Here is a 25,374-nt window from a genome sequence, read left to right as displayed (position 1 = left end):
TGGCACCTCAGGGCACTGAACAGCAAACAGCCATTAAAAAAAAAGGTAAACCCTCCAAATGCATTGGGAGCTTAAGCAAATGTAGATACACACAAAAAGCTGGAGTAACTCAGCAGGACAGGCAGCATCTCTGGAGAGAAGAAATGGGTGATGTTTCTGGTCGAGACCTTTCTTCAGACTCAATGATAGTCAGTATTCTCTTCCGGGCAAATATCCCAGCTCTGAGGCTCAAACTACACTCAGGTAGTCCTAGTGGATATACCGTATCATTCATCTGCTTGAAATAAGACCTCCAAAACAGATATTGCACTCAATAGGGCCAGGGATTACTGGCAGACAGAGGAACCACCCCAAAATTGCTTTCAAATTCTCCCTCCAGAAATCCATCATCCTCATTAACTAAAAGGTCCTCCAAAACACTTCAAGGAGTCACTTCCAATTTCCCAAGTACGATTATGGATAGGGATGCTGTTAAAGGTAGTCTATCACAGATGCCTATCACTCGTGAGAAAATTAGAGAAAATACAAACACAATTAGGTATAGATTCCTACTAGCTGCCAGAAATGTTCATACTTAGAAAGTATTTCCATAATTAAAACACCCCAGGACATTGTGAAGCTGTCAAAGATGTTTTGTTTTATTCCTCAACTGGCTTCCAATTGTTGGTAATTTCATTCAATTGCAGATGAGTGATCAAATAGTTTGTTGTTCTAAATCTAAAGATAGAGAAAAGTTCCCTGCACCACAAAATCATTTAATGCATGAAAAGGCAAATGAAGTGAAAACAAAGTGAGAACACTGTCTGGAAAAATGTGTACTTACTCTGATCCTGGTTTGCACCGTTTGACAGCTGCACCATCAATATTCCTATACAAAGCTCAAGATTGCCTTGCTCAGAAATCCCACGTTGTAATTGAAAAGTTACTTTTTGTCACAATGAAAAGGTGTCCTGTTTTGACAATGATTCATCTTAAAAGCAGTTTACCATTGTAATCTTTCATGGATCAATTCACTTTGAATGAAATTTAGCTTTCTGTTTGAAAATTCTACATGTTCTTTTGAGAGACTCGCTGAACAATATTGATCCGCTTTGAAAAATAATACTTGATGTGCTTTCATTTTTTTAAGCAACATTTACAATAACCTTTTCCTGATGTGGGTGCTTTCACAATACGTCAAACAATGAAATAAACAATTGAATCATTCACTTAGAGTCATAAAGTTTTACAGCGTGGAAACAGGCCCTTCGGCCCGACTTGTCAACACTGGCCAACATGTCCCAGCTACTCTAGTCCCACCTACCTGCGTTTGGTCCATATCCCTCCAACCTGTCCTATCCAATTACCTGTCTAACTGTTTGTTAAACGTTGGGATAGTCCCAGCATCAACTACCTCATCTGGCAGCTTCTTCCATACACCCACCACCCTTTGTTTGAAAATGTTACCCCTCGGATTCCTATTAAATGTTTTCCCCTTCACCTTGAACCTATGTCCTCTGGTCCTCAATTCCCCAACTCGGGGCAAGACGGGTCTTGACCTGAAACGTTGCCTATTTCCTTCGCTCCATAGATGAGTTATTTCCATCTGCATTTCCCTCTTAAACAACTTTGTATCTACCCGATCGGTTCCTCTCATGATTTTGTACACCTCTATAAGGTCAAACCTCATTCTCTTGTGCTCCAAGGATTAGGGACCCGGTCTACTAAACCTCTCCCTATAGCTCACACCCTCTAGTACTGGCAACATCTTCGTAAATCTTCTCTGAACCTTTTCAAGCTTGCCAATATCTTTCCTATAACATGGTGCCCTGAACAATATTCTAAATGCAGCCTCACCAACGTCTTATACAACTGCAACATGACCTATCAACTTCTATACCTTGACTGATGAAGGCCAATGTGCCAAAAGCCTTTTTGACCACCTTATCTACCAATCGATCCAGATCCTGCTGCAATATTTCACAACCATCTTCACTATCTGCAAAACCATCCACTTTTGTATCATCAGCAAACTTACTAATCTTGCCCTGTATGTTCTCACCCAAATTATTGATGTAGATAACAAACAGTAACGGGCCCAGCACCGAACCCTGAGGCACACCATTAGTCACAGGCCTCCAGTCCGAGAAACAACCTTCCACCTTCACCCTCTGCTTCGTTCCAAGGAGCCAATTTTCTATCCATTCAGCTATCTCTCTTTGGATCCCATGCAATCTAACCTTCCAGAGCAGCCTACCATTCTGAACCTTGTCAAACGCCTTACTGAAATCCATGGACCAATATCTACAGCTCTGCCCTCATCGGCCTTTTTGGTCACGTCTTTACAAAACTCAATCAGATTTGTGAGACACGACTTCCCACGTACAAAACCATGCTGACTGTCCCTAATCTGCCGTCCAATTGCCTGCATAACCTATCCCACAGGATACCCTCCAGTAACTTGCCAACTATAGATGTTTAGCTCACCGGCCTATAGTTCCCAGCAGCCCTTTTTGAAACGAGGCACAACATTTGCCACCCTCCAGTCGTCTGGCACCTCTCCTGTATTAAAGGACGACTCGTAAATTTCACCCAGAGCTCCCGCAATTTCCTCTCTGGTTTCCCACAATGTCCTCCGATACATCTGATCAGGCCCTGGAGATGTCGTCCTTCATACATGATAGTACCTTCAGTACTTCTTCGACGGTAACACTGACTGCTCTCAAGACACTCCCAAGTTCCTCCTTCCTACTGTCTTTCTCCTCGGTATATACAGAGGAGAAATACTCATTTAGGACCTTGCCCATCTTGTGTGACTCCACACAAAGGTGACCGCTTTGATTCTTGAGAGGTCCCACTCTCTCTCTAGTTACCCTTTCCCCTTTATGTATTTATACATTATTTTGGGATTGTCCTTAATGCTATCTCCTGACCCCGTTTTTCCCTCCTGATCTCCTTTTTCAGTTTACTCCTTAGTTCCAGAAACTCTTCCAGCGATGTATTTGATCCCAGTTGCCTATACCTGTCCCATGCATCCTTCTTTTTTTTGACCAATGCCTCAATTTCCCTTGTCAGCCAAGCTTTCTTATGTTTGCCTGCTTTGCTCTTCACTCTAACAGTACATATCCTGAGCGTTTGTCAGCACACTTTTAAAAACATCCCACTTGGCCGATGTTCCTTTCCCCTCAAATAACCGGCTCTAGTCAACTTGAGCGAGACCTTCTCTCAACCCTCAAAGTTGACCTTAGTCCAGTTGAGCATTTTAACACGTGGGCCCTCTCTGTCCCTATCCATAACTATCTTAAATTTCATCGACTGTGGTCACTAGTCCCACAAACACTTCATTAACTTGCCCTTCCCAATTTCCCAATACTAGATCCAGCGTTGCCCTCTGATGTGTGGGTGCCTCTACATACTGCTTGAGAAAACTCTTCTGAACACTTTGAGGAATTGCACCCCATTTAAACCCTTCACACTATGATTTTCCCAAACCATATTGGGAAAGTTAAAATCCCCAACTACAACAACCTTATTTGACCTGCAGTTGTTTGCAATCTTCTGGCATATTTGTTCTTCTAACTAATCGGGGGTCTGCAGTACATCCCAAACATGGTGATCATCCCATTCTTGTTCCTCAGCTCCACCCATATAGCCTCACTAGATGAACCGCCCGTAATATCACCTCTGACCACTGCCGTGACATCCTCCTTAACCAACAATTTCCCTCACCCCTCCTGAAGTTCCTGTACCTTGGAACATTGAGCTGCCAGTCCTGCCCCTCCCTTAACCAAGTTTCAGTATTGGCTACAATGTCCCAGTCGCTTGCCTTAAGCTCTCATCTGCCCTACCCATTAGGCCCCTTCCACTAAAATGCGTGCAGTTTAAACCAATCCTCCTTCCTCGCTCTCTGCTTTTCACCTGCCTATTCTGTCCACTAACCTTTCCCTCACCACCCTCCATTCCAATGTCTATTCTCTCACCTGCTCTGTCGTGTATGAGATCGCACCCCCCTGCCAATTTAGTTTAAACTCTGTCTAGCATTAGCAAACCTGCCCACCAGGATGTTGGTTCCCCTCCAGTTAAGGTGCAACCTGTTCCTTTTGTACAGGTCACCCCTGCCCCAGAAACAATCCCAGTGATCCAGAAATCTGATTTCCTGCCCCCTCCTCACCAACTCCTCAGCCACACATTCATTCCCCCTATCTTCCTGTTCTTACCTTCACTAGCACGAGGTACTGAAAGCAATCCTGAGATCACTACCCTGGAAGTCCTGTTTTTCAGTCTTTTACCCGAGCCCCTAAACTCGTGTTGCAGAACCTCCTTCCTCTTCCTACCTATAACATTCGTGCCAACATGCACAACAACCTCAATCATTTTTAAAGTGTTAATTATTTTTTATTATCAGAATATTTCTGATTCCATTACCTTGGTTAACACTAATAGATAATTCCATAGGAATGGGTGAGAAGGAAATAGTCCAAAAGCAGGCAAATGGATCAGGCAATTCAGGCAATTCAGTCGCCATGGAAGTGTTGGGCTGCAGGGCTTGTCGAACTCTATACAGATTACTCTATGTTTATGGAAGCTCAATAAATGGTGAACTCGCCAAAGGCATTGCATCTCCAGTTTCCATCAATGGTCAAAACCAGCAAAGCTCCTCTAGATTTTATGTGCTATTTGTTGAACAGGCCTGAGGACAGGTTGTCGACTTTGTCTGAAAAATTGATATATGTATGGGTTTAGGGTAGTGAAGACAGGATGAAATAAGATAAATGAGATGACAAAAATCATATGGAAGAATTCTGGCTGAACCAACAGTGTTTTACTGACACACATTTATCAATTACCTCCTGAAAGAATCAAAGAAACTGAGAAGCAGAAGTTGGCCATTGGACTCTTCAACTCTTCATGCTAATATTGTTCAATATTTTTTTTTTTTTGCTGTTTATTATCGCTGTTTACAGAATACTATGATTACATATGTGTTGTGTTGCCGAGTTGTCTGCTTGTCAAGGATAGTCTTAGTCAGCCACAGCAGGAGATGCCAACATGGATAAACCAACCCGCTCTCTAAACAGGACAATATTAAAGCCGTAGCAGATTTACAAATGCTAACATAACATGTGCTGCTACAAGTAAGAATTTCATTGGTCCATTTTGGGACATCTGACAAGAAAACCCTCTTGACTTTTGGCATGTGCTCTGCTATTCAATGCAATCCGAGTTGATCCTCTCCTACAATACCATATTCTCACTCTCGTTTCACATCTCTTGATAACTATTGTGTCTAGCAATATACCTTTCACGTTCTTAAATATATTCATTGTCTTGGTCTCCAAAGCCCCTGTGGCAGCAAATTCCAAAAATTTACCAGCCTCTGAATAATTTCTCCTCATCTCAGTCCTACATGTGTAACCTGATATCTGGAGACTATAAGCCTTGGGTCCTCCATCCAGGGGAAACAACCCAAATGTGAAAACCTGTCGCTCCATGTCAGCATTTTGTATGTGTCAATGAGAACTCCTCTCATTCTTCTACCCACTGATGAATACTGGCCTCGACAATCCAGTCACTCCACAGATTGTTGTTGTCCCGTTGTCTCAGGAATCAGTCTGGTCAACCTTTGTTGCACTCTTACGATAAGATGAAGAGTGAATTTTTTTTTTTTTCCATATCAAAGAACAGCATGATTCTGTTGTCTATGGCCCCTAGTTCACAACCCTCTAATCCTCTACCTAAGGAAACACTTAGCTTGCAGAAAACCTGTAAATCAGCTGAACTGCAGCTGTGGATAATTAGGTCCTGTCTTTCAGCTTTTCATTGTATTTACACATTCTGTTTTGCAGCAACTTATGTTCATCATCTAAGGCGCAGCCTCTCTGCTCACCAGGTGAATCTGTTTTCCATATTTCACATTGACGAGGCAGGTTTGATTAACAAATCTTTTTTTAAAAAGCCCTAAAGAAGTTTCATTTACAGACATACAGATTGAAAGAGGCAGTGAGAACGGCTAGAATTCACAAACTTGAGCAGTCCTCTATAACCCCTTGGTCTCGACATTAGGTTTGAGTTGGCAGGAAACCAATGAAGTAATTTCCCTGGTGTGACCATACTTAAAATATTGCATTAATTTTCAAGAATTTTTTAACTTACCAAGAGTTCGGAAAGGTCTCTGTTGCGGTATTTGTGTAAAGAATCCTGGCTTCAAAGCATTTGTGATTATGATATCAAATATTTCTTCAAAGTCTTCGCTGAAAGAGGAGCAGAAAAATGAATCATCAGCAAGCAGTTGAATCAGATCTAATTGTCAATCAGTACATCTGAAATCTATGTTCAATCATTTATTAAATGGCATATCGCCAAAGTAATGTTTTCCATTATCAATACTGTTGCTGCACTAAACTTGCCAATTCTATATCAAAATTAGAATTAAAAAACTTCAGACATTGTAAATCTGAAACAGAAACAAAAAGTGTAAGAGATAGTCAGCAGGCAACTCGGCATCTATGGACAGCGAAACAGTGTCATTATTTCAGGTCTATGTCATTTCATTTGAATAAAACTTTTCCAGTTCTGATGAAAAGTAATTGTCCTAAAAACCTGAACTTAGTTTATCTCTGTGTCGATGAGGTCTGACCTGGTATTTTCTATTTTCACTTTACATCAAAAAAGTGTAAAGTGAAAATACCTGCCTGTAGCCATGTTTCTTATCTGTCTGTCTGGACATATTAGATGTCTGCAACTTGCTGACCTGTTAATTGTCAGGTTTTGGCCCAATTTTGTGTGCCTCCCTTAGGCCTATGCATTCAGGTACAGGGAATGACTATGTAATCCACATTTATGGCTATGTGTGTGTGTGTGACCACGACAATATTCAAGGCACCTGTGTGAATTTACTGTTGATTTCAGTTCAAAAATATTAATGCATCTTAATGTGACTTGCAACAGTTATATTAAACATAGAAGCATTTTTGTGAAAAATCAATTAAGCTAATCTTAATCTTTTCATAAAGGTTATGCAGATCGGTTAATTTATAGAAAATGGCATGCCTTGGTTTGATCCAAAATAATCCTAGAATGGCACATGCCTGCAAATGCATTCAGTTCAAGTTAAAATGCTTGTATTTGTTTTCAGAACACATTTCATTTGCAGCTTCATCCGAGTTTTTAAGAGATTGATTTATATTTCCTTTGAGCAAACTAAATCTTGGAAGTTTACTTCAGCTTGAGTGTTAAAGGATCGGTCTAAAGTCATTGGAGATGCGTCATAATGAATAAACTGTGCTCAGCATGTATAGCAGGGCTGCCAACTCTCACGCTTTGAGCATGAGACTCACGCCCTCAAGCAAACTCTCATGCCCTCACGCTCATCAGACATTTCTCACGCTCAGTGGTGAGAAATTTTGTGATCAACGAAAATGTCAAAACTCGGATAAACTGCATGGTCCGCGGGTGTTGGAGAGCCGGCGCTGCGGGAGGGGTGGAAGCAGAACCAGCGGTTGGAACAGATGCGGGGAGCCGGGCTGCGAGTGTTTGCTGGGACTGGCGTGTTGCTCGCTGCAGATCTGGCCATGGAGCACTCTGGACAGTGCATGTCCTGGGCGTCGGAGGCATCGGAAGCGTTGCGCCGCTGCCGCGAGAGTCTCTGTGCCGAAGGGACAGACTCTCAAAGGGAAGTGGAGATAAAGAGAGGGGAAGGAGACATGGAGACAGTGGGGAGAGAGAGAGGGGGGGGGGGGGAGAGGGAGGGGGGGGGGAAGGGGAGAGGGGGGGAAGGGAGAGGGGGAGGGGGGAGGGGGGGGGGAGGGGGAGAGGGGGGAGGGGGGGAGAGAGAGGTGGGAGCGGGGGGAAGTGAGAGAGGGGTGAGAGGGAAGAAAGAGGGAAGAGAGAGGGGGTGGAGAGGGAGGAGAGGGTAGAAGAGAATGGGAGAGAGAAGGGGACGAGAGAGGGGTGGTAAAAGAGAGAGGGGAAGAGGTGGAGAGGGGGAAAGAGAGAAACGGGGGAAAGAGAGAGATAGGGGGGCAAAGAAAAAGAGATAGAGAAAGAGAGGGGAGAGAGGACAAGGGTAACATAGAAACATAGAAATTAAGTGCAGGAGTAGGCCATTCGGCCCTTCGAGCCTGCACCGCCATTCAATATGATCATGGCTGATCATCCAACTCAGTATCCCATACCTGCCTTCTCTCCATACCCCCTAATCCCCTTAGCCACAAGGGCCACATCTAACTCCCTCTTAAATATAGCCAATGAACTGGCCTCAACTACCCTCTGTGGCAGAGAGTTCCAGAGATTCACCACTCTCTGTGTGAAAAAATGTTCTTCTCATCTCGGTAAGAGTGAGGTAGGAGGGAGAAACGGGGAAGAGAGGAGGGGAACGAGAGAGAGGTGAGAGGAGAAACAGAGAAAGGGGAAAGAGAGAGGGGAGAGTGTGTGGAGATGGAGAGAGAGAGGGAGATAGAGAGGGAGAGAGAGAAAGGAGAGAGAGAGAGAGAGAGAGAGAGAGAGAGAGAGAGAGAGGGAGAGAGGGGGAGAGAGAGAGAGAGAGAGAGAGAGAGGGAGAGAGGGGGAGAGAGAGAGGGAGAGAGAGAGAGAGGGAAAGAGAGGGGAGAGAGAGAGGGAAAGAGAGGGGGAGAGAGAGAGGAGGGAGAGGAGAGAGAGAGAGAGAGAGGGAGAGAGAGGGAGAGAGAGAGAGAGAGAGGGGGAGAGAGAGAGAGGAGAGAGAGAGAGAGGGGGAGAGAGAGAGAGAGAGAGAGGGGAGAGAGAGAGAGGGGAGAGGGAGAGAGGGGGTGAGAGGAGAGACAGAGAGGGAGAGAGGAGAGAGAGGCGAGAGAGAGGGGGAAAAGAGAGAGAGAGAGAGTGGGGAAGAGAGGAGAGAGAGGGGGAGAGAGAGGGGGTTTGAGAGGAGAGAGAGCGGAAGAGAGGGGGGAGAGAGAGAGGGTCTCTGTGTCGAATTCGCCCAGGTGGCCGGCATGGATCAGGCTGCGGCTCGGTGCATCCTGGAGGACAACCAGTGGCTGCTGGAAGTAAGTACCAAGCACTGGGTAGAAACGGTGGAAGATAGTGGACTTCAAATGGGGGTGGTTGGTGAAAGCATCCTGCTTGCCTGCTAGATTTTCACTTACTGTAACTGCAGGAAAAATGTTCCCGATGTTGGGGGCGTTCAGAACCATGGGTCACAGTTTAAGAATAAAGGGGGGGGGGGGGAATAAGGACGGAGATGAGGACAAACTTTCTTCACGTAGAAAGTTGTGAATCTGTGGAATTCTCTGCCACAGAAGGCAGTGCCAGCCAATTCACTGGATGTTTTCAAGAGCGATTTACATTTAGTTCTTGGGGCTAACGACATCAAGGGATATGGGGAAAAAACAGGAAAGAGGTACTGATTTTAGATGAACGGCCATGATCATATTGAATGGCAGTGCTGGCTCGAAGGGCCGATGGCCTATTCCTGCACCTATTTTCTATGTTTCTATGCTTGAGTATATGGCAATAAAACTCGATCTCTTGATTTAGAAGCATTCATGCATGGTGGAGGTATAATGTAGTCATAGAGTGATACAGTGTGAAAACAGGCCCTTCGGTGCAACTTGCCCACACCCGCCAACATGTCCCAGCTACGCCACCTGCTTTTGGTCCATACCTCCAAACCTGTCCTATCCATGTATCAGTCTAACTTTTTCTTAAATGTTGGGATGGTCCCTGCCTCAACTACCTCCTCTGGCAGCTTGTTCCATACACCCATCATCCTTTGTGTGGATAAAGTTACCCCTTAAAAAGTTACCTCTTAAAAATACTTCATACAAAAAACATTGAAATCATACTTCTACAGTGCACTAAAACATGATTTTAATACATCAAATTTCAAAATGTTCCTACCCTTCTTCCACACCCTCTCCTCACTCAGTTGCTCTACTCACTCACCGAATACCCCCAATGCCAGTGATCAGTGATCGCACAGCCTCCCTCCCCCCTTTCAAAAACGCTCCAATCCAATTTAAAGCATATATATTGCATTCAAGTGTAAGTTATAAGACTCTCTACAGTATGCACCATATTGCACAATTTCAAGCTGAAAAATGCAAACGTTCCATACCAATGGGAGGGGGCACCCTCCTCCCCCCGCCCCCCCCCCCACCCCCCCCCCCCCCCCCCCCCCCCGATGCTGCCCTTGGTCTCTCGCAAATATCACCCTGGGTATGTTAATATTCAACAACTTGGAAGAATGGATAAATAAACCTATAACTACATTAAGTAAATTGCATGTCAGTATTACAATTCATTGTTCCATGTATTATTTTTTTAAATGTATCACATCGACAGCCAAGATTCATAATCTGGAGAAATTTATATTCTACCATTTCATCAAACGTTTTGGCAGATATGCAGTGCACAATGAGTAGCTGAAATGCAGTCATCAGTTCAATAACGTGTATATTCCACTAATTTCCAAAGTCAATAAGAACCATTCTCTGATTCATGAAATCTGTGCTTCGTGGAAGAAATGGTTTGATTCTTAGAAACCATCTGGTATAACATCATCAAATGTGAAACATGTCAAAGATTAGTATCGGCAGTAGAATTGCAACATTTTATAGGAAATGAAGAGAGGGGAAAACTATAACAACACTGGGTTTTTATAGCTTGAGACTCCTGCACGAGTACTTAAATCTCATTGATGGTGCTGATGGTGCAAAAAGTTAAAAACTGCTGGAATGGAGGGGAGAATCATCTAAATTGTTATTTTCATTATATTTACAATCTTCAGCATTTTCATAATGCACTAACTAGCTCCTTCCCATTATCGCCTATGCCATCTAAAATCAGTACCTCTTTCCTGCTTTTCCCCCATATCCCTTGTTATCGGTAGCCCAAAGAGCTAACTCTCTCTTGAAAAGATCCAATGAATTGGCCATCACTGTCTTCTGTGGCAGAGAATTCCACAGATTCACAACTCTCTGGGTAAAAAGGTTTTTCCTCATCTCAGTCCTAAAGGTTCTGGATTCCCCCAACATCGGGACCATTTTTCCTGCATCTGGCCTTTAAGAATCCTTTAAGAATTGTATATGTTTCTATAAGATCCTTATTTAAATGGGAGGTAACGTTTGCAATCCTCCATTCCTCTCTAATCAACCAGCTCCACCACCTCCTGGTTTTTGAGTCAAACAAAAGCTATGCTGTTAACACGCAAATACATTTCCCAATCTCCACCGCTATCCACAAGGCTGACTCTCCATGACCTAGTTGAGACTTGATTTCTAACAAGTTTGGCTACTTACACTGTTCATATGAAGCTCAGTGAAAGCTTGGAGAACAGCAGCTTGTTGTCGGACTAGCTTAATTATCTATATACTTAAAAGTCTGATCTTGTATGTGGATATGCGTGTATGTGTGTGTTTGTTTGTGTATAATCATATCTTCTCAAAAAAAACGGTGACTGACAGGAGAGAAGACCAATCTGCGCATGCAGATTAAAGATTTTTAAACCTTAATAACTGTTAAAATATACCATAGATCGGAACAAAACTTGTTGACTTGCAGCACAGGAGAATGTTAAGATGGTGAAAAATCGTTGCGCTATTGTGTACCGTATTTGCGCAAATAGAAAAACCACGCAAACCGGAAGATAACAAGATCAGAGTTTGTTATATATGTAGATAGTTAGATTCAGCAACTGCTGCATTCTGTATTTCACAGTTCTTAAACTTTCCTTTTTCCTTTGATCTTCCTTATCCTGTTAATATCTCTAGTAGCCAAATCATTTGCAATTAACATATGCTCACCACATTCTCTCAGCAGGCTTTCCATCATTCCATCTCTCTTGATCTCCACTCTGTTATATACTTCTCCTTTGTTCTCTCCACTCCTCCTCATTTCTCTACAAGTTAAAACATTTCTATATCTGACAAAGAGTCATCAATGCCTCACCACAGATAGCATTTGAGCTACTGGGTATTTCCAGCATTTTTCTCTTTTTCTTTTTAAAACCCCTGTCCTACGGTGCGAGTCCACCCACGAGTGATCCTGAGTTTAAAACAAATCAAACTCGTGGTATTCACGTAGAATTAACGTAGTGGGAACGTCGGAACTCGTGGACATAACTTAGCGACTTAGTACTGGAGACAAGTGTAGGAGATGTGTACTGACTGTGTGGGCAGACACTTTGGTAGTGATTGCCCATGGGGTTCACTGTCGAGGACTTCATAATGCAGAGAGCATTATAAACAGTTGCCGCAAAAAAAAGATTTTGTGTGGATCTGGTATATCTGGGTATTGAAGGCGCTTCTGGTCTGCAGTGTACAATAGTCACCAAAATACACTGCATCTTTAGAAAGGAAAAATACAAAACATGTCAATCCCACTGGATAGGCCTTAGTCATGGTGCTGTACAACATGGAAACAGGTCCTTCAGCCCAGCTTGGCCGTGCCGTCCAAGTTGGCGTCTTGGGGTAGTCCTATTTGCCTGCATGTGGCCCATAGCCCTCTAACCCCTTCCCATCCATTTATCTGTCGTTAATAACCTCAAGAAAATATTAAGTCTACACGAGCCTGCTTCAGTTTCCTGGGTCCAACTCAGAGAGAAGTCTCCCCCCTTTCCAGGGCTAATCGCTTCACTGTTTATAATGCTCTCTGCATTATGAAGTCCTCGACAGTGAACCCCATGGGCAATCACTACCAAAGTGTCTGCCCACACAGTCAGTACACCTCTCCTACACTTGTCTCCAATACTAAGTCACCCCAACTAATGAAACATCAGCATGTCTTCATTATCATGTCCTCATTTCATTCATCCTCGACTAAGTTTGATTTGGTTTAGAGGGATGTGAGCCAGACTCTTGCAAATGGGACTAGCTTAGATGGGGCATCTTGATTGGCGTGAATGGGTTGGGCCATTATTTGGCTACTTACACTGTTCATATGAAGCCCAGATTTAGCCCATCATGAGTAGAAAGGAACAGCTGCTTCCTTGCTGTATGACTGTATGACTCAATTTTACTATCTTACAAAACAATTTCTTCATTAAACTTTTTTCCTCCTAATTCCTTTGAACTCAACCATATGTAACATATTTATGCATAGCTTAGAGATGCATTAAAGCTAAATCATTAATTTACAAGCTCAGGTCCGTACCAGGCACATTAGCACGTTCAGTCTCTACAATGGTAACAAATGTTGCAGGATGGCCCACAGGTTCTAAGATGGTTCTCTTCCTAATTGTTACTGTTTGTAACTTGAACCGTTGTAAGTCGGAAATGAATTAAAACAGTGCGAGAGCATGGCAGAAACAGCTGCGATGGGAGAGCAAGCATGCGTGGGATGGAAGGCTCCACTGCTTCCCCTTTCCTGGTGAATCAGGCTTTTCATTTTTCACTTCCTTATTCCAATTCTGCAATATATAACTAATTTTACTATAGAAAGCACAATTTCCACAAATAACTATAGAAAACAGCTACTAAATGAAATTTAATACTCAGAAAGTCCATGTCGGCAGAATACAGGGCTGCCACCTCTCACGCTTTGAGTGTGAGAATCACGCATTTGAACAAATTCTCACGCTCTCATGCTGATCACAAATTTCTCATGCTCTGTCGTGAGAAATTCTGTGATCAACGAAATTTTCAAAACTCAGATAAACTGCATGGGCTGCGGATGTTGGAGAGCCGGGACTGAGGGAGGGATGGAAGCAGAACCAGCGGCCGGGACAGATGCGGGGAACCGGGGCTGGCAAGTGTGTGCGGGCTGGCGAGTGTTTGCTGGGCTGGCGAGTGTGCGGGGCTGGAGAGTGTTTGCCGGGCTGGCGTGTGTTTGCCGGGCAGGCAATTGTTTGCCGGGTTGGCGAGACGCTCGCTGCAGCTCCGGCCATGGAGCAGCCTCAGTGCAAGAATCCCGGACCGTCTGAGGCGTTGGAAGCGTTGCGCCATTGCTGTAAGAGTCTCTATGCCGAAGGGACAGAAACTCTCAAAGGGAGGCGGAGAAAGAGAGAGGGGAAGGAGACGGGGAGAGAGAAAGGGGGTGAGAGGAGAGAGAGGGGAGAAACAGAGGGGGAGAGAATGGGGAGAGACAAGAGGGGGGGGGAGGAGAGAGAGGAGAGAGGGGGGGAGAGAGAGGGGGGTAGGGGAGAGAGAGATAGGGAGAGGGGGGAAAGAGAGAGGAGAGAGGGTGAGTGTGAGGTGGGATGGGGAAGAGAGAGAGGGGGAAGAGAGGGGGAAAGAGGAAGAGAGAGAGAGGAGAGAGATATATATATATATATGAAACATGATAACAGATATAATCAGCCATAGCGTGAATGATTTTACTCCACTGACTTTCTATATCTAGCAAAATCCAATCATAGCTTGGAAAGCTTCACTTGCCTACCAACCACTGGATAGTAATCTGCATCTAAATCTGGGCGGAGATATCAGGCATAATCTTCGGACAGAACAGTATTCAAGGTCTTCATGATCAGGGCAGAGTGCAGATGTGATTTAGGCCCCATTTTAACGTCACATATTCTAGTTTTACTTTTGTAATTTTTATGAGATCAAGATTGTACGTCAAATCTGCAAAGTCTTCACAACATAGTTAAACAATCTTGGCAATTCTAGCCCTGCAGCACATACACTCAACGAGGAGAGGATAAATGAAGTCTGACATGGGTTGCACAGTCATTTTCCACTATAAATGTGGATGTATGCAGCAATAACGGAAGTTGAAAAGAGGAATTGCATGCAGAGCAGAGAAGCTTAGTATTTTAGTATAGCAACTCATCAGTCCCTAGTGACAACTCAGATTGTGAGTGAGGCCAAGTACAGTCCTTCGGGAGAGCAATTCCAGGTGACGTGAAGAATTGGAGTAGTGCAATTATAATAGAACTTGTAATTTTTATATAATTTTAAATTATATATTATTATTTAAAAAATCAGATGCTAGAAATCTGAACCATAATCTATAATGCTATAAATGTAAACGTGACGGGGCTGTCCCACTTGGGCAACCTAATTGGCGAGTTTAGAAAAGTTTGAAAAAATGACATGTTGAAGACCTCCCTCGACTATGTAGAAGACCTCCCTCGACTATGTTAACACGTTAATATTAATAAGTTATTATTAATGTGTTAACATAATATAACTTACAAGAACATTTCCACCACCTGGGGCACCACCGTTGGTCGTTCATTCGTTCGTGCCGCTGCCTGCTGGTTGAGTCTTCTCCAAGATCTTTTTAAGAAAGAACTGCAGATGCTCGAAAAATTGAAGGTAAACAAAAAATGCCGGAGAAACTTCTTCTTCTTGCATATGGCGTGCACAGCCTAAAGTTGTAGGACAACTTGGTCTATTTGATCGTGCACGCCGGGTTGATTGCATTTGTCAAAACAGGTCAGTCCACGTGAAAGTAACACTGAAACTCTCAATACTAAATGCATGACAAACATTTCCGGCTTTAAATAACTTCCAGCCTGCCTTCTGCTTGGTTGTGCAATATTGATGTACTCCATTTGATGCATTGCAGCTAATGGCATTCATTAAATTAGTTTATGTACTTGAGAGCAATACCACTGAGCTCAGGTCTAATGAAATATTTTGTAAACTGAGATTGATGCTTTTGTTGGCAAGACCAAGGTAATAAAAGGAACACAATTAAGATGTAACATGATGTAAATGTGTGGTCGAATGGGGTTAAGGGGTTAAGTGTGGCCATGAAACAAAAAGATCAGAAAAAGGTTACGACTGAAAGAAGCCATTCAACCCATGAAGTATGTACTGGTTCTATGCAATGCAATCCTGCTAGTTCTGCTTCCCTGTTCACTCCCCATTGTGCACGAATCGACTTCAACCACTCCTGTAACTTCCCCAAATGACGTTGTGATATTAAAGTCAGTCATTATAACTGAATAAAGTCAGTCATTCTCCCTTAGCGTCTGGAATTTAGCTCATTTTGGCCGATTTCATACAACCAGCCACATATGTCAGGAGAAGTCCTGTGTTGGCACATGCCTCATTAATGGAATCAATGCAGACACCTGACAATCTGGTCTGTATGGAATTGCATGTTCTCCCTGTGACCACATGGGTTTTCCCCACATGCCTAAGATGAGTTGGTTTGGATGTTAACTGGCATAACTTGCCACACATCATAGACCTTCATCCAAGAGACATTAGTTTAGACGAACTAGGTACTAATGTCTGACTATGGGAATGTGTAGGGGGTCACCTGAAATGAACGAATTGGGAGTCTGCGGGTACCACCCGGCTGCGTGTAGACCGGGGGACCCCCCCAAGGGGCCAAAAAATAGGTGCTAAATAAATGAGTGAGGTGCCACTTAAATCCACTACCATGGTGTTCGCACTGCCACGCCTATATCAACAACATAAACGGCAGACATTTTTCCCACTGCAAAAGGCCCGCCAGACCCCCCACAAAGGGCCTAAAAAATGGGCTGGCATATAGACGAGCAAGGTACCACTCAAAAATAATGCTAAATGAACAATTTGAGTTCATAGAGTACAAGGGTTACGCCAGACAAATAGTCCGCTGCACTACAGGTACCAGACTAGACCCTGCTGTCCAACTAGGCTAGCCTAGATATTGTGGGTACCAGCTAAAACCAAGTTTAAATGATCTATCGCACCTTGGGGGATATAAAATGACCTATGACAGAACAGTTATCTGCTGCATTGGGCCTACCAGGCACCCTAAATGGCCTAGATATTAAAGGTACAGGCTAAAATCAGGTTTAGATGATCAATCACAGCTGAGGAAATACAAAATCACCCATGCCAGAATAATAATCCATTGCCTTGGTCCTACCAGACTCCCTATATAGTCCCTTAATTGTCCAACTAGGGGGGGGGTCTGATAGGCACAAGGCAGCAGATAATTAAGTCATTTTGTATTCCACAAGGTGTGATTGATCATTTTAAGCTAACATTAAGCCTGATGGCAAACACGTGATCCAAAATTGACATTTTATAGAATGCTATTTATTGTCATTCAAACCTGGGTTTGAACAAAATTCCATTTCTACAGTTTTTTACATTACAAACACAATCCAAGACCCACACTTAACATAGTTTACATAAACATCCATCACAGTGAGTCTCCAACATCTCCTCACTGTGATGGAAGGCAAAGTCTTTATCTCTTCCCTTTGTTCCTTCTCCCGTGGTCCAGCAGTCCAACTGCAGTGTCGAGGCGAACTGGGGCTCCGATGTTAAAGCCCCCGGCGGGCGATGGTAAGTCCTGAGGCCGTTTAAGCCACGCCGGGCGATGTTAGGCCCCGGCTCCATGTCCTTAAACCCGCGATTCCAGCGGGAGAAGTCGCCGTTGCGGAGCTCGGAAAAGCGGTCTCCCACCAGGGACCTGCGAGCTCCCGATGTTCCTGTTCACCGGGTCTGCGGCCGGTGCCTCCGAACTCCAAAAGTCGGGTCGCAGCCGCACGCCACCACAGCTCTTCCCGCTCCGAAGTTGGCCAGCTCCGCGATGTCAGTTCCGCAGGCTCTGCAACTGGAGCCCCCAGGTTAGTCCCGGCCGGAGGTCGCCGCCGGCTCCACGATGTTAGGCCCAACGACATCCGAGACCCGACAGGGAATAGTCAGGTCCCCGCACAGGGAAGAGATTAACGGTTTCTCCCACAGCCCCCCCACCACCCCCACATATACACAGCTAAAAAAAATAATAAAAACTGACTCAAAGACATACATTTAACAAGCCAAAAAATAAAAAAAGACAGACGACTGTAGTCGAGCCGCTGCCGTTAGGCGCCGCCACTCCCTGCTTTGGTCCCAAGCTCATTTGTTTATAGGCCCAATATATTTTTAAAGTTTATTATTATTGTACTTGTGTAAGGAATGATTCATTAAAGAATAACAGACTCAAATGTTAACCCTACCCCTAAGTAAATTTTATTTTGTTATATCACAGTTACATTAAACCTTTAAATTCGAAAGATATTAACTCCAAATTGTGTAACTATAGTTGGAAGATGCCCAATAAGATGTTCTCTAAACGTATTTGTGTGAAACGCTGTTAAACTACAATAATCATTTCAATTTTCTAACATTACTGAAAGACCAAAATCTCGAGGTCGCATGATAACTGTATTTGAGGTTAGCGGACACCTGTACAAAAAATGAAAAGTTTCTTATGGCAAAAATATAAAATAATTTCAGCTTTTGAAAGAAGATCTAAATAGTTACTGAACCAACAGATGTGCAAGTTGCTTTGGTAATTTTTTCAAGAAAAACCTCACCTCATTTACAAATAAAAATGTAAGTGATATGATGACCTAATACTAAATATGCAGCTGTTGGTATTTTGTATTTTGGTCTTTCAAAGAGAGTATGTATTGCTTAAACCACACAGTCATTAGAGTAAAGCTCACTGAGATTTTAAGATGCGTCTAAAAACTGCTTAACCAGGTCATTTACCCGGTTTACCCTCAATCTTGATTTACAAAATGACCATTAAATGCTTAATGAAATTAAATTACATGACTTTCTTAAGGTGGCTTGGGCATTATGAAACAGCTCAATAACTTTTCTTCCAGTTAACATATTCTGTACTTCAATATGTTTAACTGAGAATAATTCTGAAAAGAAAACTGGGTCTACCGTTACTCAGATCTTAGATATGGCCATTTCAAAACAAACAGTATGCACCAAAAGCAGCTAAAGCAGTTATTAGCAAAATTGGCAGATGTGAAAAGCTGGGACATTTTTTGCAATGAGAAAAAAATTAGCTTGATAACTGTTCTAAGTTTTATATATGTTTTCATATAGATGATATGATCTTCACAACCATGTGGAAAATTTAGTGGCTTGCGCATCGAAATGTTAAGAAAAATCACAAATATGCCCCAAAATGCTCATTTTTGCATTTATTTCTTACCCATTGCGTGCTAAGATTTTCTGGTAGAGTAATGGAACATTATTAAATCATCATTACAGTTTACAGGGCCCTCCATGTACATTGTCTTACTACTAGTACTAGCTAGGTTTGGTAATTTGCCCAGGATAATATTAGCCTGAACTGTACTAAAAAGCTTTTAATGGGAGAACAATGTGGACTAAAAATACTCTCCTTCAAAGCTTGTTCCTCCATTTGAATGTAGAAAACTTTAAAAACCTAGTTCATCAAAGTTTTTTTTTATTAATTTGGTTCAGGGTGGTAAACCTAATAAACAAAAATAAAAAATTATCAGTTTATGAATCACTATAAAATTAACATAATTGTAGCAATTACCTTCTTGATCTGTGATATAAGGTAAGTCAATATTGCAAATGTTCCACTTTGATATATGATAAGTAAATATAGCAAATGTTCCAAAATTCATACTTACAATTTTAAACACGAGACTGAATGTAATGAATGTAAAGTACAGAACAAGTACCTGTATCTTCAAACTATTTGCTGACCTATAATGGCACAAATTGAGCCGGACAATAAACGACATGATTGAGTTTAATATTTTAAGCATACACTCCCTGCATCACCACTGATATTACAATTATGTCCATACTATAGGATGTCTGATACGGCTTTCCGTAGTTTATCATAAAGGCGGGAGATGACTGTGTAAGCTTATCAAATTAAAGTCTGCCCTATTTAAGATAAATCGCTATCAAATAACATAATATTCCAGCTTAAATTGTACTTAGGCCTATATAGCATAGTTTATTGCACAAATTCCACAGGGCTTTTATATGCACTTGCTGATACTTGATCCTAACCACGTGTCAGTCATTGTACCTCTCTGCAGGCCATGTGCTCTGGGCACGGCATTGCCCCATGGCATTGGTTTTAATGTAAATTATCAACTGAACACTATAACTGAATCATGCATGATATCCCTGCATTATAAAAACTATAATTATGTAGCAAAGTAAAACAACTTACCGCAAACAGCCATAAACAATGATTCTCTACTGCAAAAACTTCCATCCAACCCGATGTTGATATATTGTTTGGCTACAGCCAAGGAGAGCTTGTCACCGCATTCAGCCAAATGGCCAAATATATAGAAAGCCAAATCACACACTCCAACAGTTTATACCTACTATTAGCCTCTTGTCCCTCTTTTCTCATTGAAATGGGTTGTTGTGGATAAAGTGGTTAATTTTTTGACATGAGTCACTTTGTATTCACTAGCTGAAGGTTGTGGTTGATCATATAAACCTGGTTCAGCTCATATCTTTAATACCTAGACAAGCCTATTGCGCCCAAGGGTGAGGCCAAGGCAATGGATTATCATTCTGGCATGGGTCATTTTGTATTTCCTAGTCTGTGATTGATCATCTAAACCTGGTTTTAGCTGGTACCTTTAATATCTAGGCTAGCCTCGATTGGCCCAAGGGCCCATTTAGGGGGTCTGGTAGGCCCAATGCAGCGAATAATTGTTCTATCATATGTCAATTTATATTCCCCAAGGTGTGATAGATCATTTAAAGTTGGTTTCAACTGGTACCCACAATATCTAGGCTAGCCGAGTTGGACAGCAGGGTCTAGGCTGTTCATTTTTGGGGTGTCTGGTACCTGTAGTGCAGCAGATTATTTGTCTGGCGTAACCCATTTTGTACTCTATGAACTCAACTTGGTCATTTGGCATTATTTTTGAGTGGTACCTTGCTTGTCTATATGCTAGCCCATTTTTAAACCCTTTGTGGGGGGTCTGGCAGGCCTTTTGCAGCGGGATAAATGTCTACCGTTTGTGTTGTTGATATAGGCGTGGCAGTGAGCACACCATGGTAGTGAAATTAAGTGGTACCTCACTCATCTATTTAGCACCCATTTTTTGGCCCCTTGGGAGGGGGTGGGGGGGGGCAGGTCTATACGCAGTGAGTGTACCCAGCAAACACCCAATTCCGTTCATTTCAGGTGACCCCCTACACATCCCCATAGTCAGACATTGGTACCTAGTCCATCTCAGACATTCACTACTCCCTGATAGACGCAATTACAATAGTTAAAACCCATTTGGATAGTTACTTGAGTAGAAATTGCAAATGGCCTAATGCAGGAGAATGGGGTTAGCATACATAGGTATCATGGTCAACATGGACGAGGTGGACCCGCTACTATGCTGTATATTTCTATGAGAAGACCATAGTGAGCATAGCAAGCACACATGGCCAAATGTCTCTCGTGTGCTTCCATTTCCTATTTCTTATGTAAGATAGCAAATTTACGAGCAAACCTCTGCAGTTAGACATGGCTAAGGTGCCGGAAGATAAGATTGTGGCTAATGTTGTGCATCTAATTAAGATGCGTTTGGAATAACGGGGGTTGATTAGGAATAATCAATCACACTGGATCCAGGGAGGGCTAGCTAACAGGATACAGAATTGCCTTCATTGTAGGTAGCAGAGGGTGGTGGTGGAAGGATGTTTTTTGAACTAGAGGCATGTGTTGTGGTGTGCCTTAAAGATTGGACTGGGCTCACTGCTGTTTGTCATCTTTATCAACGATGTGGATGAGAATATACAGGCTTGATGAACAAGTTTGTAGATGACAGCAAAATAAGTGACACCATAGGTAGTGAAGATGGTTATCAGGATCTTCATCATCTGTGCTAGTGGAGCCAGGAATGGCAAATTAAGTTTAATTCAGATAATTGGGAGGTGTTACATTTTGGTCCAACCGAGGTAGGACTTACACAGTGAATGTTAGGGACCCGAGGAGTGTGTAGGACAGACGGGGCTAGAGTACAAGTAGAACGTTTTTCTGAAAGTGGTGTCACAGATAGATAAGGTTATGAAGAAAGCTTTTGGCACTCCGGGAACTAAGATAGAAGTAGGGATGTTATGAAACAGTTCCACAAGACGTTGGTGAGGCCACCCTTGGTTCAGTTTCGGTCACCTAGCCATATGAAAGATGCCATGAGTACAGTGGAATGAGTACAGAAAAGATTTATGACGATGTTGCCAGGACTTAATCGCCTGAGCAATAGGGAGAGGTTGGGCGGGCTAGGACCATGAGGATCTGCTCCCATTAGAGATAACCTCCACTGCTCAAACCTTGGAATGCAGGAGACAATATTTAAAAGACATTTGGATAGATACATGAAGAGGAAAGCTTTAGGGCGATATGGGTCAAATGTGGGCAAATGGGGCCAGCGTGGACGAGGCATACTGGTGGGCATGAATGACTATCTTGGGCATGGATGAGTTGAGCCCACGGGCCCGTTTCCGTACTCTATGGCTCTTATGCGTCTAAGCTAGTGTCAGATTGCATTGTTCCATTAGACCTCATGAAGAGGCCACTGGAGCAGCCACAATTCAGAGGCAGAAGGGTGGAAGATGCATTATCAACTTAGGCCGATGCCTACACTAGAAAATAGGATGCCTTCTGGAATACCCAGATAAGTTCTTGAAGCCAAAAGTTCGGCCTCATTGAGTTTGTTGTCTTAATTTTCCTCTTAAATGACGACGCATCTGCTGGAATATAATATCATGAGGATCTGCTCCCATTAGAGATAACCTCCACTGCTCAAACCCAAACTGGAGGTTAAAGCAAAGGAGTCTTCTGATCTGGGAGAATGTGATCTGTGAAATAGTTAAAGACGCAACATTAAAGTAAGCAAACTGATTCTCCCCTTTAGCCTTTAGAATTGAAGGTAGTGAGAGTGTTCAGCCAAACTATGATAATCTTCATGCAGTATCATAAGTTCAATGACCACGCATGAATAGTCAAAGTCAGTGAAAATGACTTCAAAATGCCGAATCCCATCAATTGTGCTCAACTGCTTACATCCAGAACAGAATCACGGAGATATTTTACCAGGTATATTCTGTGGAGTAACAGCAATTCACAAGAAGGAATACACATCCTTGATAAACAAAGAAAGTTAAAGATAATGTCCAGGTGAATGAAAAAGTGTATAGTCCTGGGAAGAATAGGCCAGAGGATTGGTAAAGATTTTAGAAACCAGCTAGGTCTTTAACCAGCTAGAACCAATAAAACAGCTATAGATTATTATAAATAAATAAGGAATAAAATAGATTGCGCGAGTTATCAAACAAAAAAATAAAAATAGATAATGTTTCTTTAAGTGTATATAAAAGAGAACAATTAAAATAAATGCTGATTGAACACAGGAGAACAAGGAATTGATAGCAGTTAATAACAATAACAGTTATCTAGTTAGTACCCTGGTTAATTGTCCTCTTTCTTTCCCCCCTCCTCTTCTTCCTCATGCTACATCTTTGTTGTTCTTCCTCTCACCTCTCTTTCATACTTCTGGCCCCCCAATAGCCAATATCAATATCAGGTTTGTGAACTCGTGGTAGTGTGAATGTGCAGCATTCTGCACACCACCAAAGGTCTTATCACCTGCTCTGCTAACATGGCAGGACGTCAGTACGCCAGGGCTTTGTTACATCAGAAACAGTGTGGGTAACGTGTGTTGGGCAGCTTATATTCTGAGCAATTTTGGGCACCACAGCTGAGGAAGGATGTGCTGGCCCTGGAGAGAATCCAGAGGAGAATGATCCCAGGAAGGAGCGTTTGATGACACTGGGCGTGTACTCGCTGGAGTTTAGAAGAATGAGGGGGGACCGCATTGAAACATACCAAATGGTGAAAGGCTTGGATAGAGTGGACGTGGAGAGAATGTTTCCACTAGTGGGAGCCTAGGACTAGATATCATAGCCTCAGAATTAAAGGACGTTCCTTTAGGAAAGAGTTGAGGAGGAATTTATTTAGACAGAAGGCGGTGAATCTGTGGAATTTTTGCTACAGAAGATTGTGGAGGCCATGTTAATGGATATTTTTAGGGCAGAGATAGATAGATTAATGATTAGTGCGTATGGGGTTATGGGGAGAAAGCAGGAGAATGGGGTCAGGAGGGAGAGATAGATCAGCCATGATTGAATTGCGGAGTAGACTTGATGGGCCAAATAGCTTAATTCTGCACCTATCAATTATGTAATTACCTTATAATCTATAGATTGAACATAGAATTCTCCAATTTTAGGTAAATGACCTACAAATATTCAACCTGACCTTTCGATCCACTCTCCCCCTCTTTTTTCTCAAATTGTGCTATACACCTTCCATCTAGATATACATGTTTCCGCCTCCCTCTGTCCTCTTCCACCTATATTCCCTGCGCTGGCTTCACATTTTGCACTTCTTCTATCCTTATCTCTTCTTCTCACATGTTTTGCCTTTTCATCTCTGGCCTTTATCCAACTATCTGGCAAGCAGCCCCCCTTCCCATGCCCCCTCCCCACCCCCCCCCCCCCCCCCCCCCACTGTAACCATCTATCATTTGCCAGGCCTTGTCCATCCCCGCCTCTTTTCCTACTCCCCTCACCACAATCAGTCTGAAGAAGTGTCTCAACTTGAAACGTCACCTATCCATGTTCACCAGAGATGCTACCTGACTCACTGAGTTACTCCAGCACTGTGTCTTTTTTGGGTTATCACTGTGCTCACCAGCGGCAGTTTCAGTCAAGCTTTGCCTAGTTTTCCATTTGCAATGGTGGATCAAAACCACAATTCTCTGCAAGTGGTTTAACAATAGCACCCGATTGGGAGTGGAATATTTTGCTGTTCCAGCATGAACAATGACAGGTAGTTGCAGCAAAGCAATGCAGTGCAGTCCATGTCACCCTGTGCATATGATCTTAATAAAGCCTGCTGCCCTCTACCTGTTGGACTCTAAACAGAGCAATTGAATATTGTACATTGACTACATTGAATATTTTTTTAAAGCATAATCTCAGAGAGCTCTCTTACATAATAAAAGAAAAACTGAGGTTGTGACAACATTGACTAAAGCCACATGCATACCATTTAATTGCCTTAATCACCTTGACAACTGCAATCCATGACGTTTTGTTATACTGGTGCTCTGGTGCACTGATAACACTGGGCAGCAACAGCAGCAGCAAGATGAATTTTGTGAAGCGATATCACTGAACCAAACCACAAACGTTGCCTATTTCCTTCGCTCCATAGATGCTGCTGCACCCGCTGAGTTTCTCCAGCTTTTTTGTGTAACCACAAACCAATCCTTTCTACTTCAATTAACCAAAATCAGCTTGTCTGAAACAGACCCTTCAGAATTACTGATTCTTGCATCGTTACAGGCAGAATCAGTTTCCATATATGCTGAAACTCAAATTTTAGATAAAAATATCTCACCTTTTCTGAGAACTATTGAAAATTCTATTCACAAGGTCAGTGAATTTCAGCAAATCAAAGCATGCAGTATTTACACAAGACTAATCTCATTACTAATGCATGCAAGACCTCAGCGTGAAACTGCTTTGCTTGGCCCTCTATATTCAAGTTCCAGATGACTATATCTGTTATTTTCCAAATCAGAGTACCCACGTCTCAGAAATTGTGCTAAAATACTTTTTCACTATTTAAACGTGTCATTTTTCTGCGTGTAGTTTAATGCCATACGCA

General features: G+C 42.7%; 1 protein-coding gene across 1 annotated transcript in view; it reads right to left on the bottom strand.

Moving 5' to 3' along the window:
- The window catches only part of nt5dc1 (5'-nucleotidase domain containing 1), a 439,504-nt gene that overhangs the window by 76,682 nt on the left and 337,448 nt on the right, over nucleotides 1-25,374 (bottom strand). The window contains 1 exon segment of the mRNA XM_055635784.1: nucleotides 6,133-6,230. Within this exon segment, the coding sequence (XP_055491759.1) occupies nucleotides 6,133-6,230 (98 nt within the window).

The sequence above is a fragment of the Leucoraja erinacea genome, chromosome 5 (assembly GCF_028641065.1).
Source record: "Leucoraja erinacea ecotype New England chromosome 5, Leri_hhj_1, whole genome shotgun sequence".
In the NCBI taxonomy this organism is placed as follows: Eukaryota; Metazoa; Chordata; class Chondrichthyes; order Rajiformes; family Rajidae; genus Leucoraja; species Leucoraja erinaceus.
This window is presented reverse-complemented; position numbering and strand designations above follow the sequence as displayed.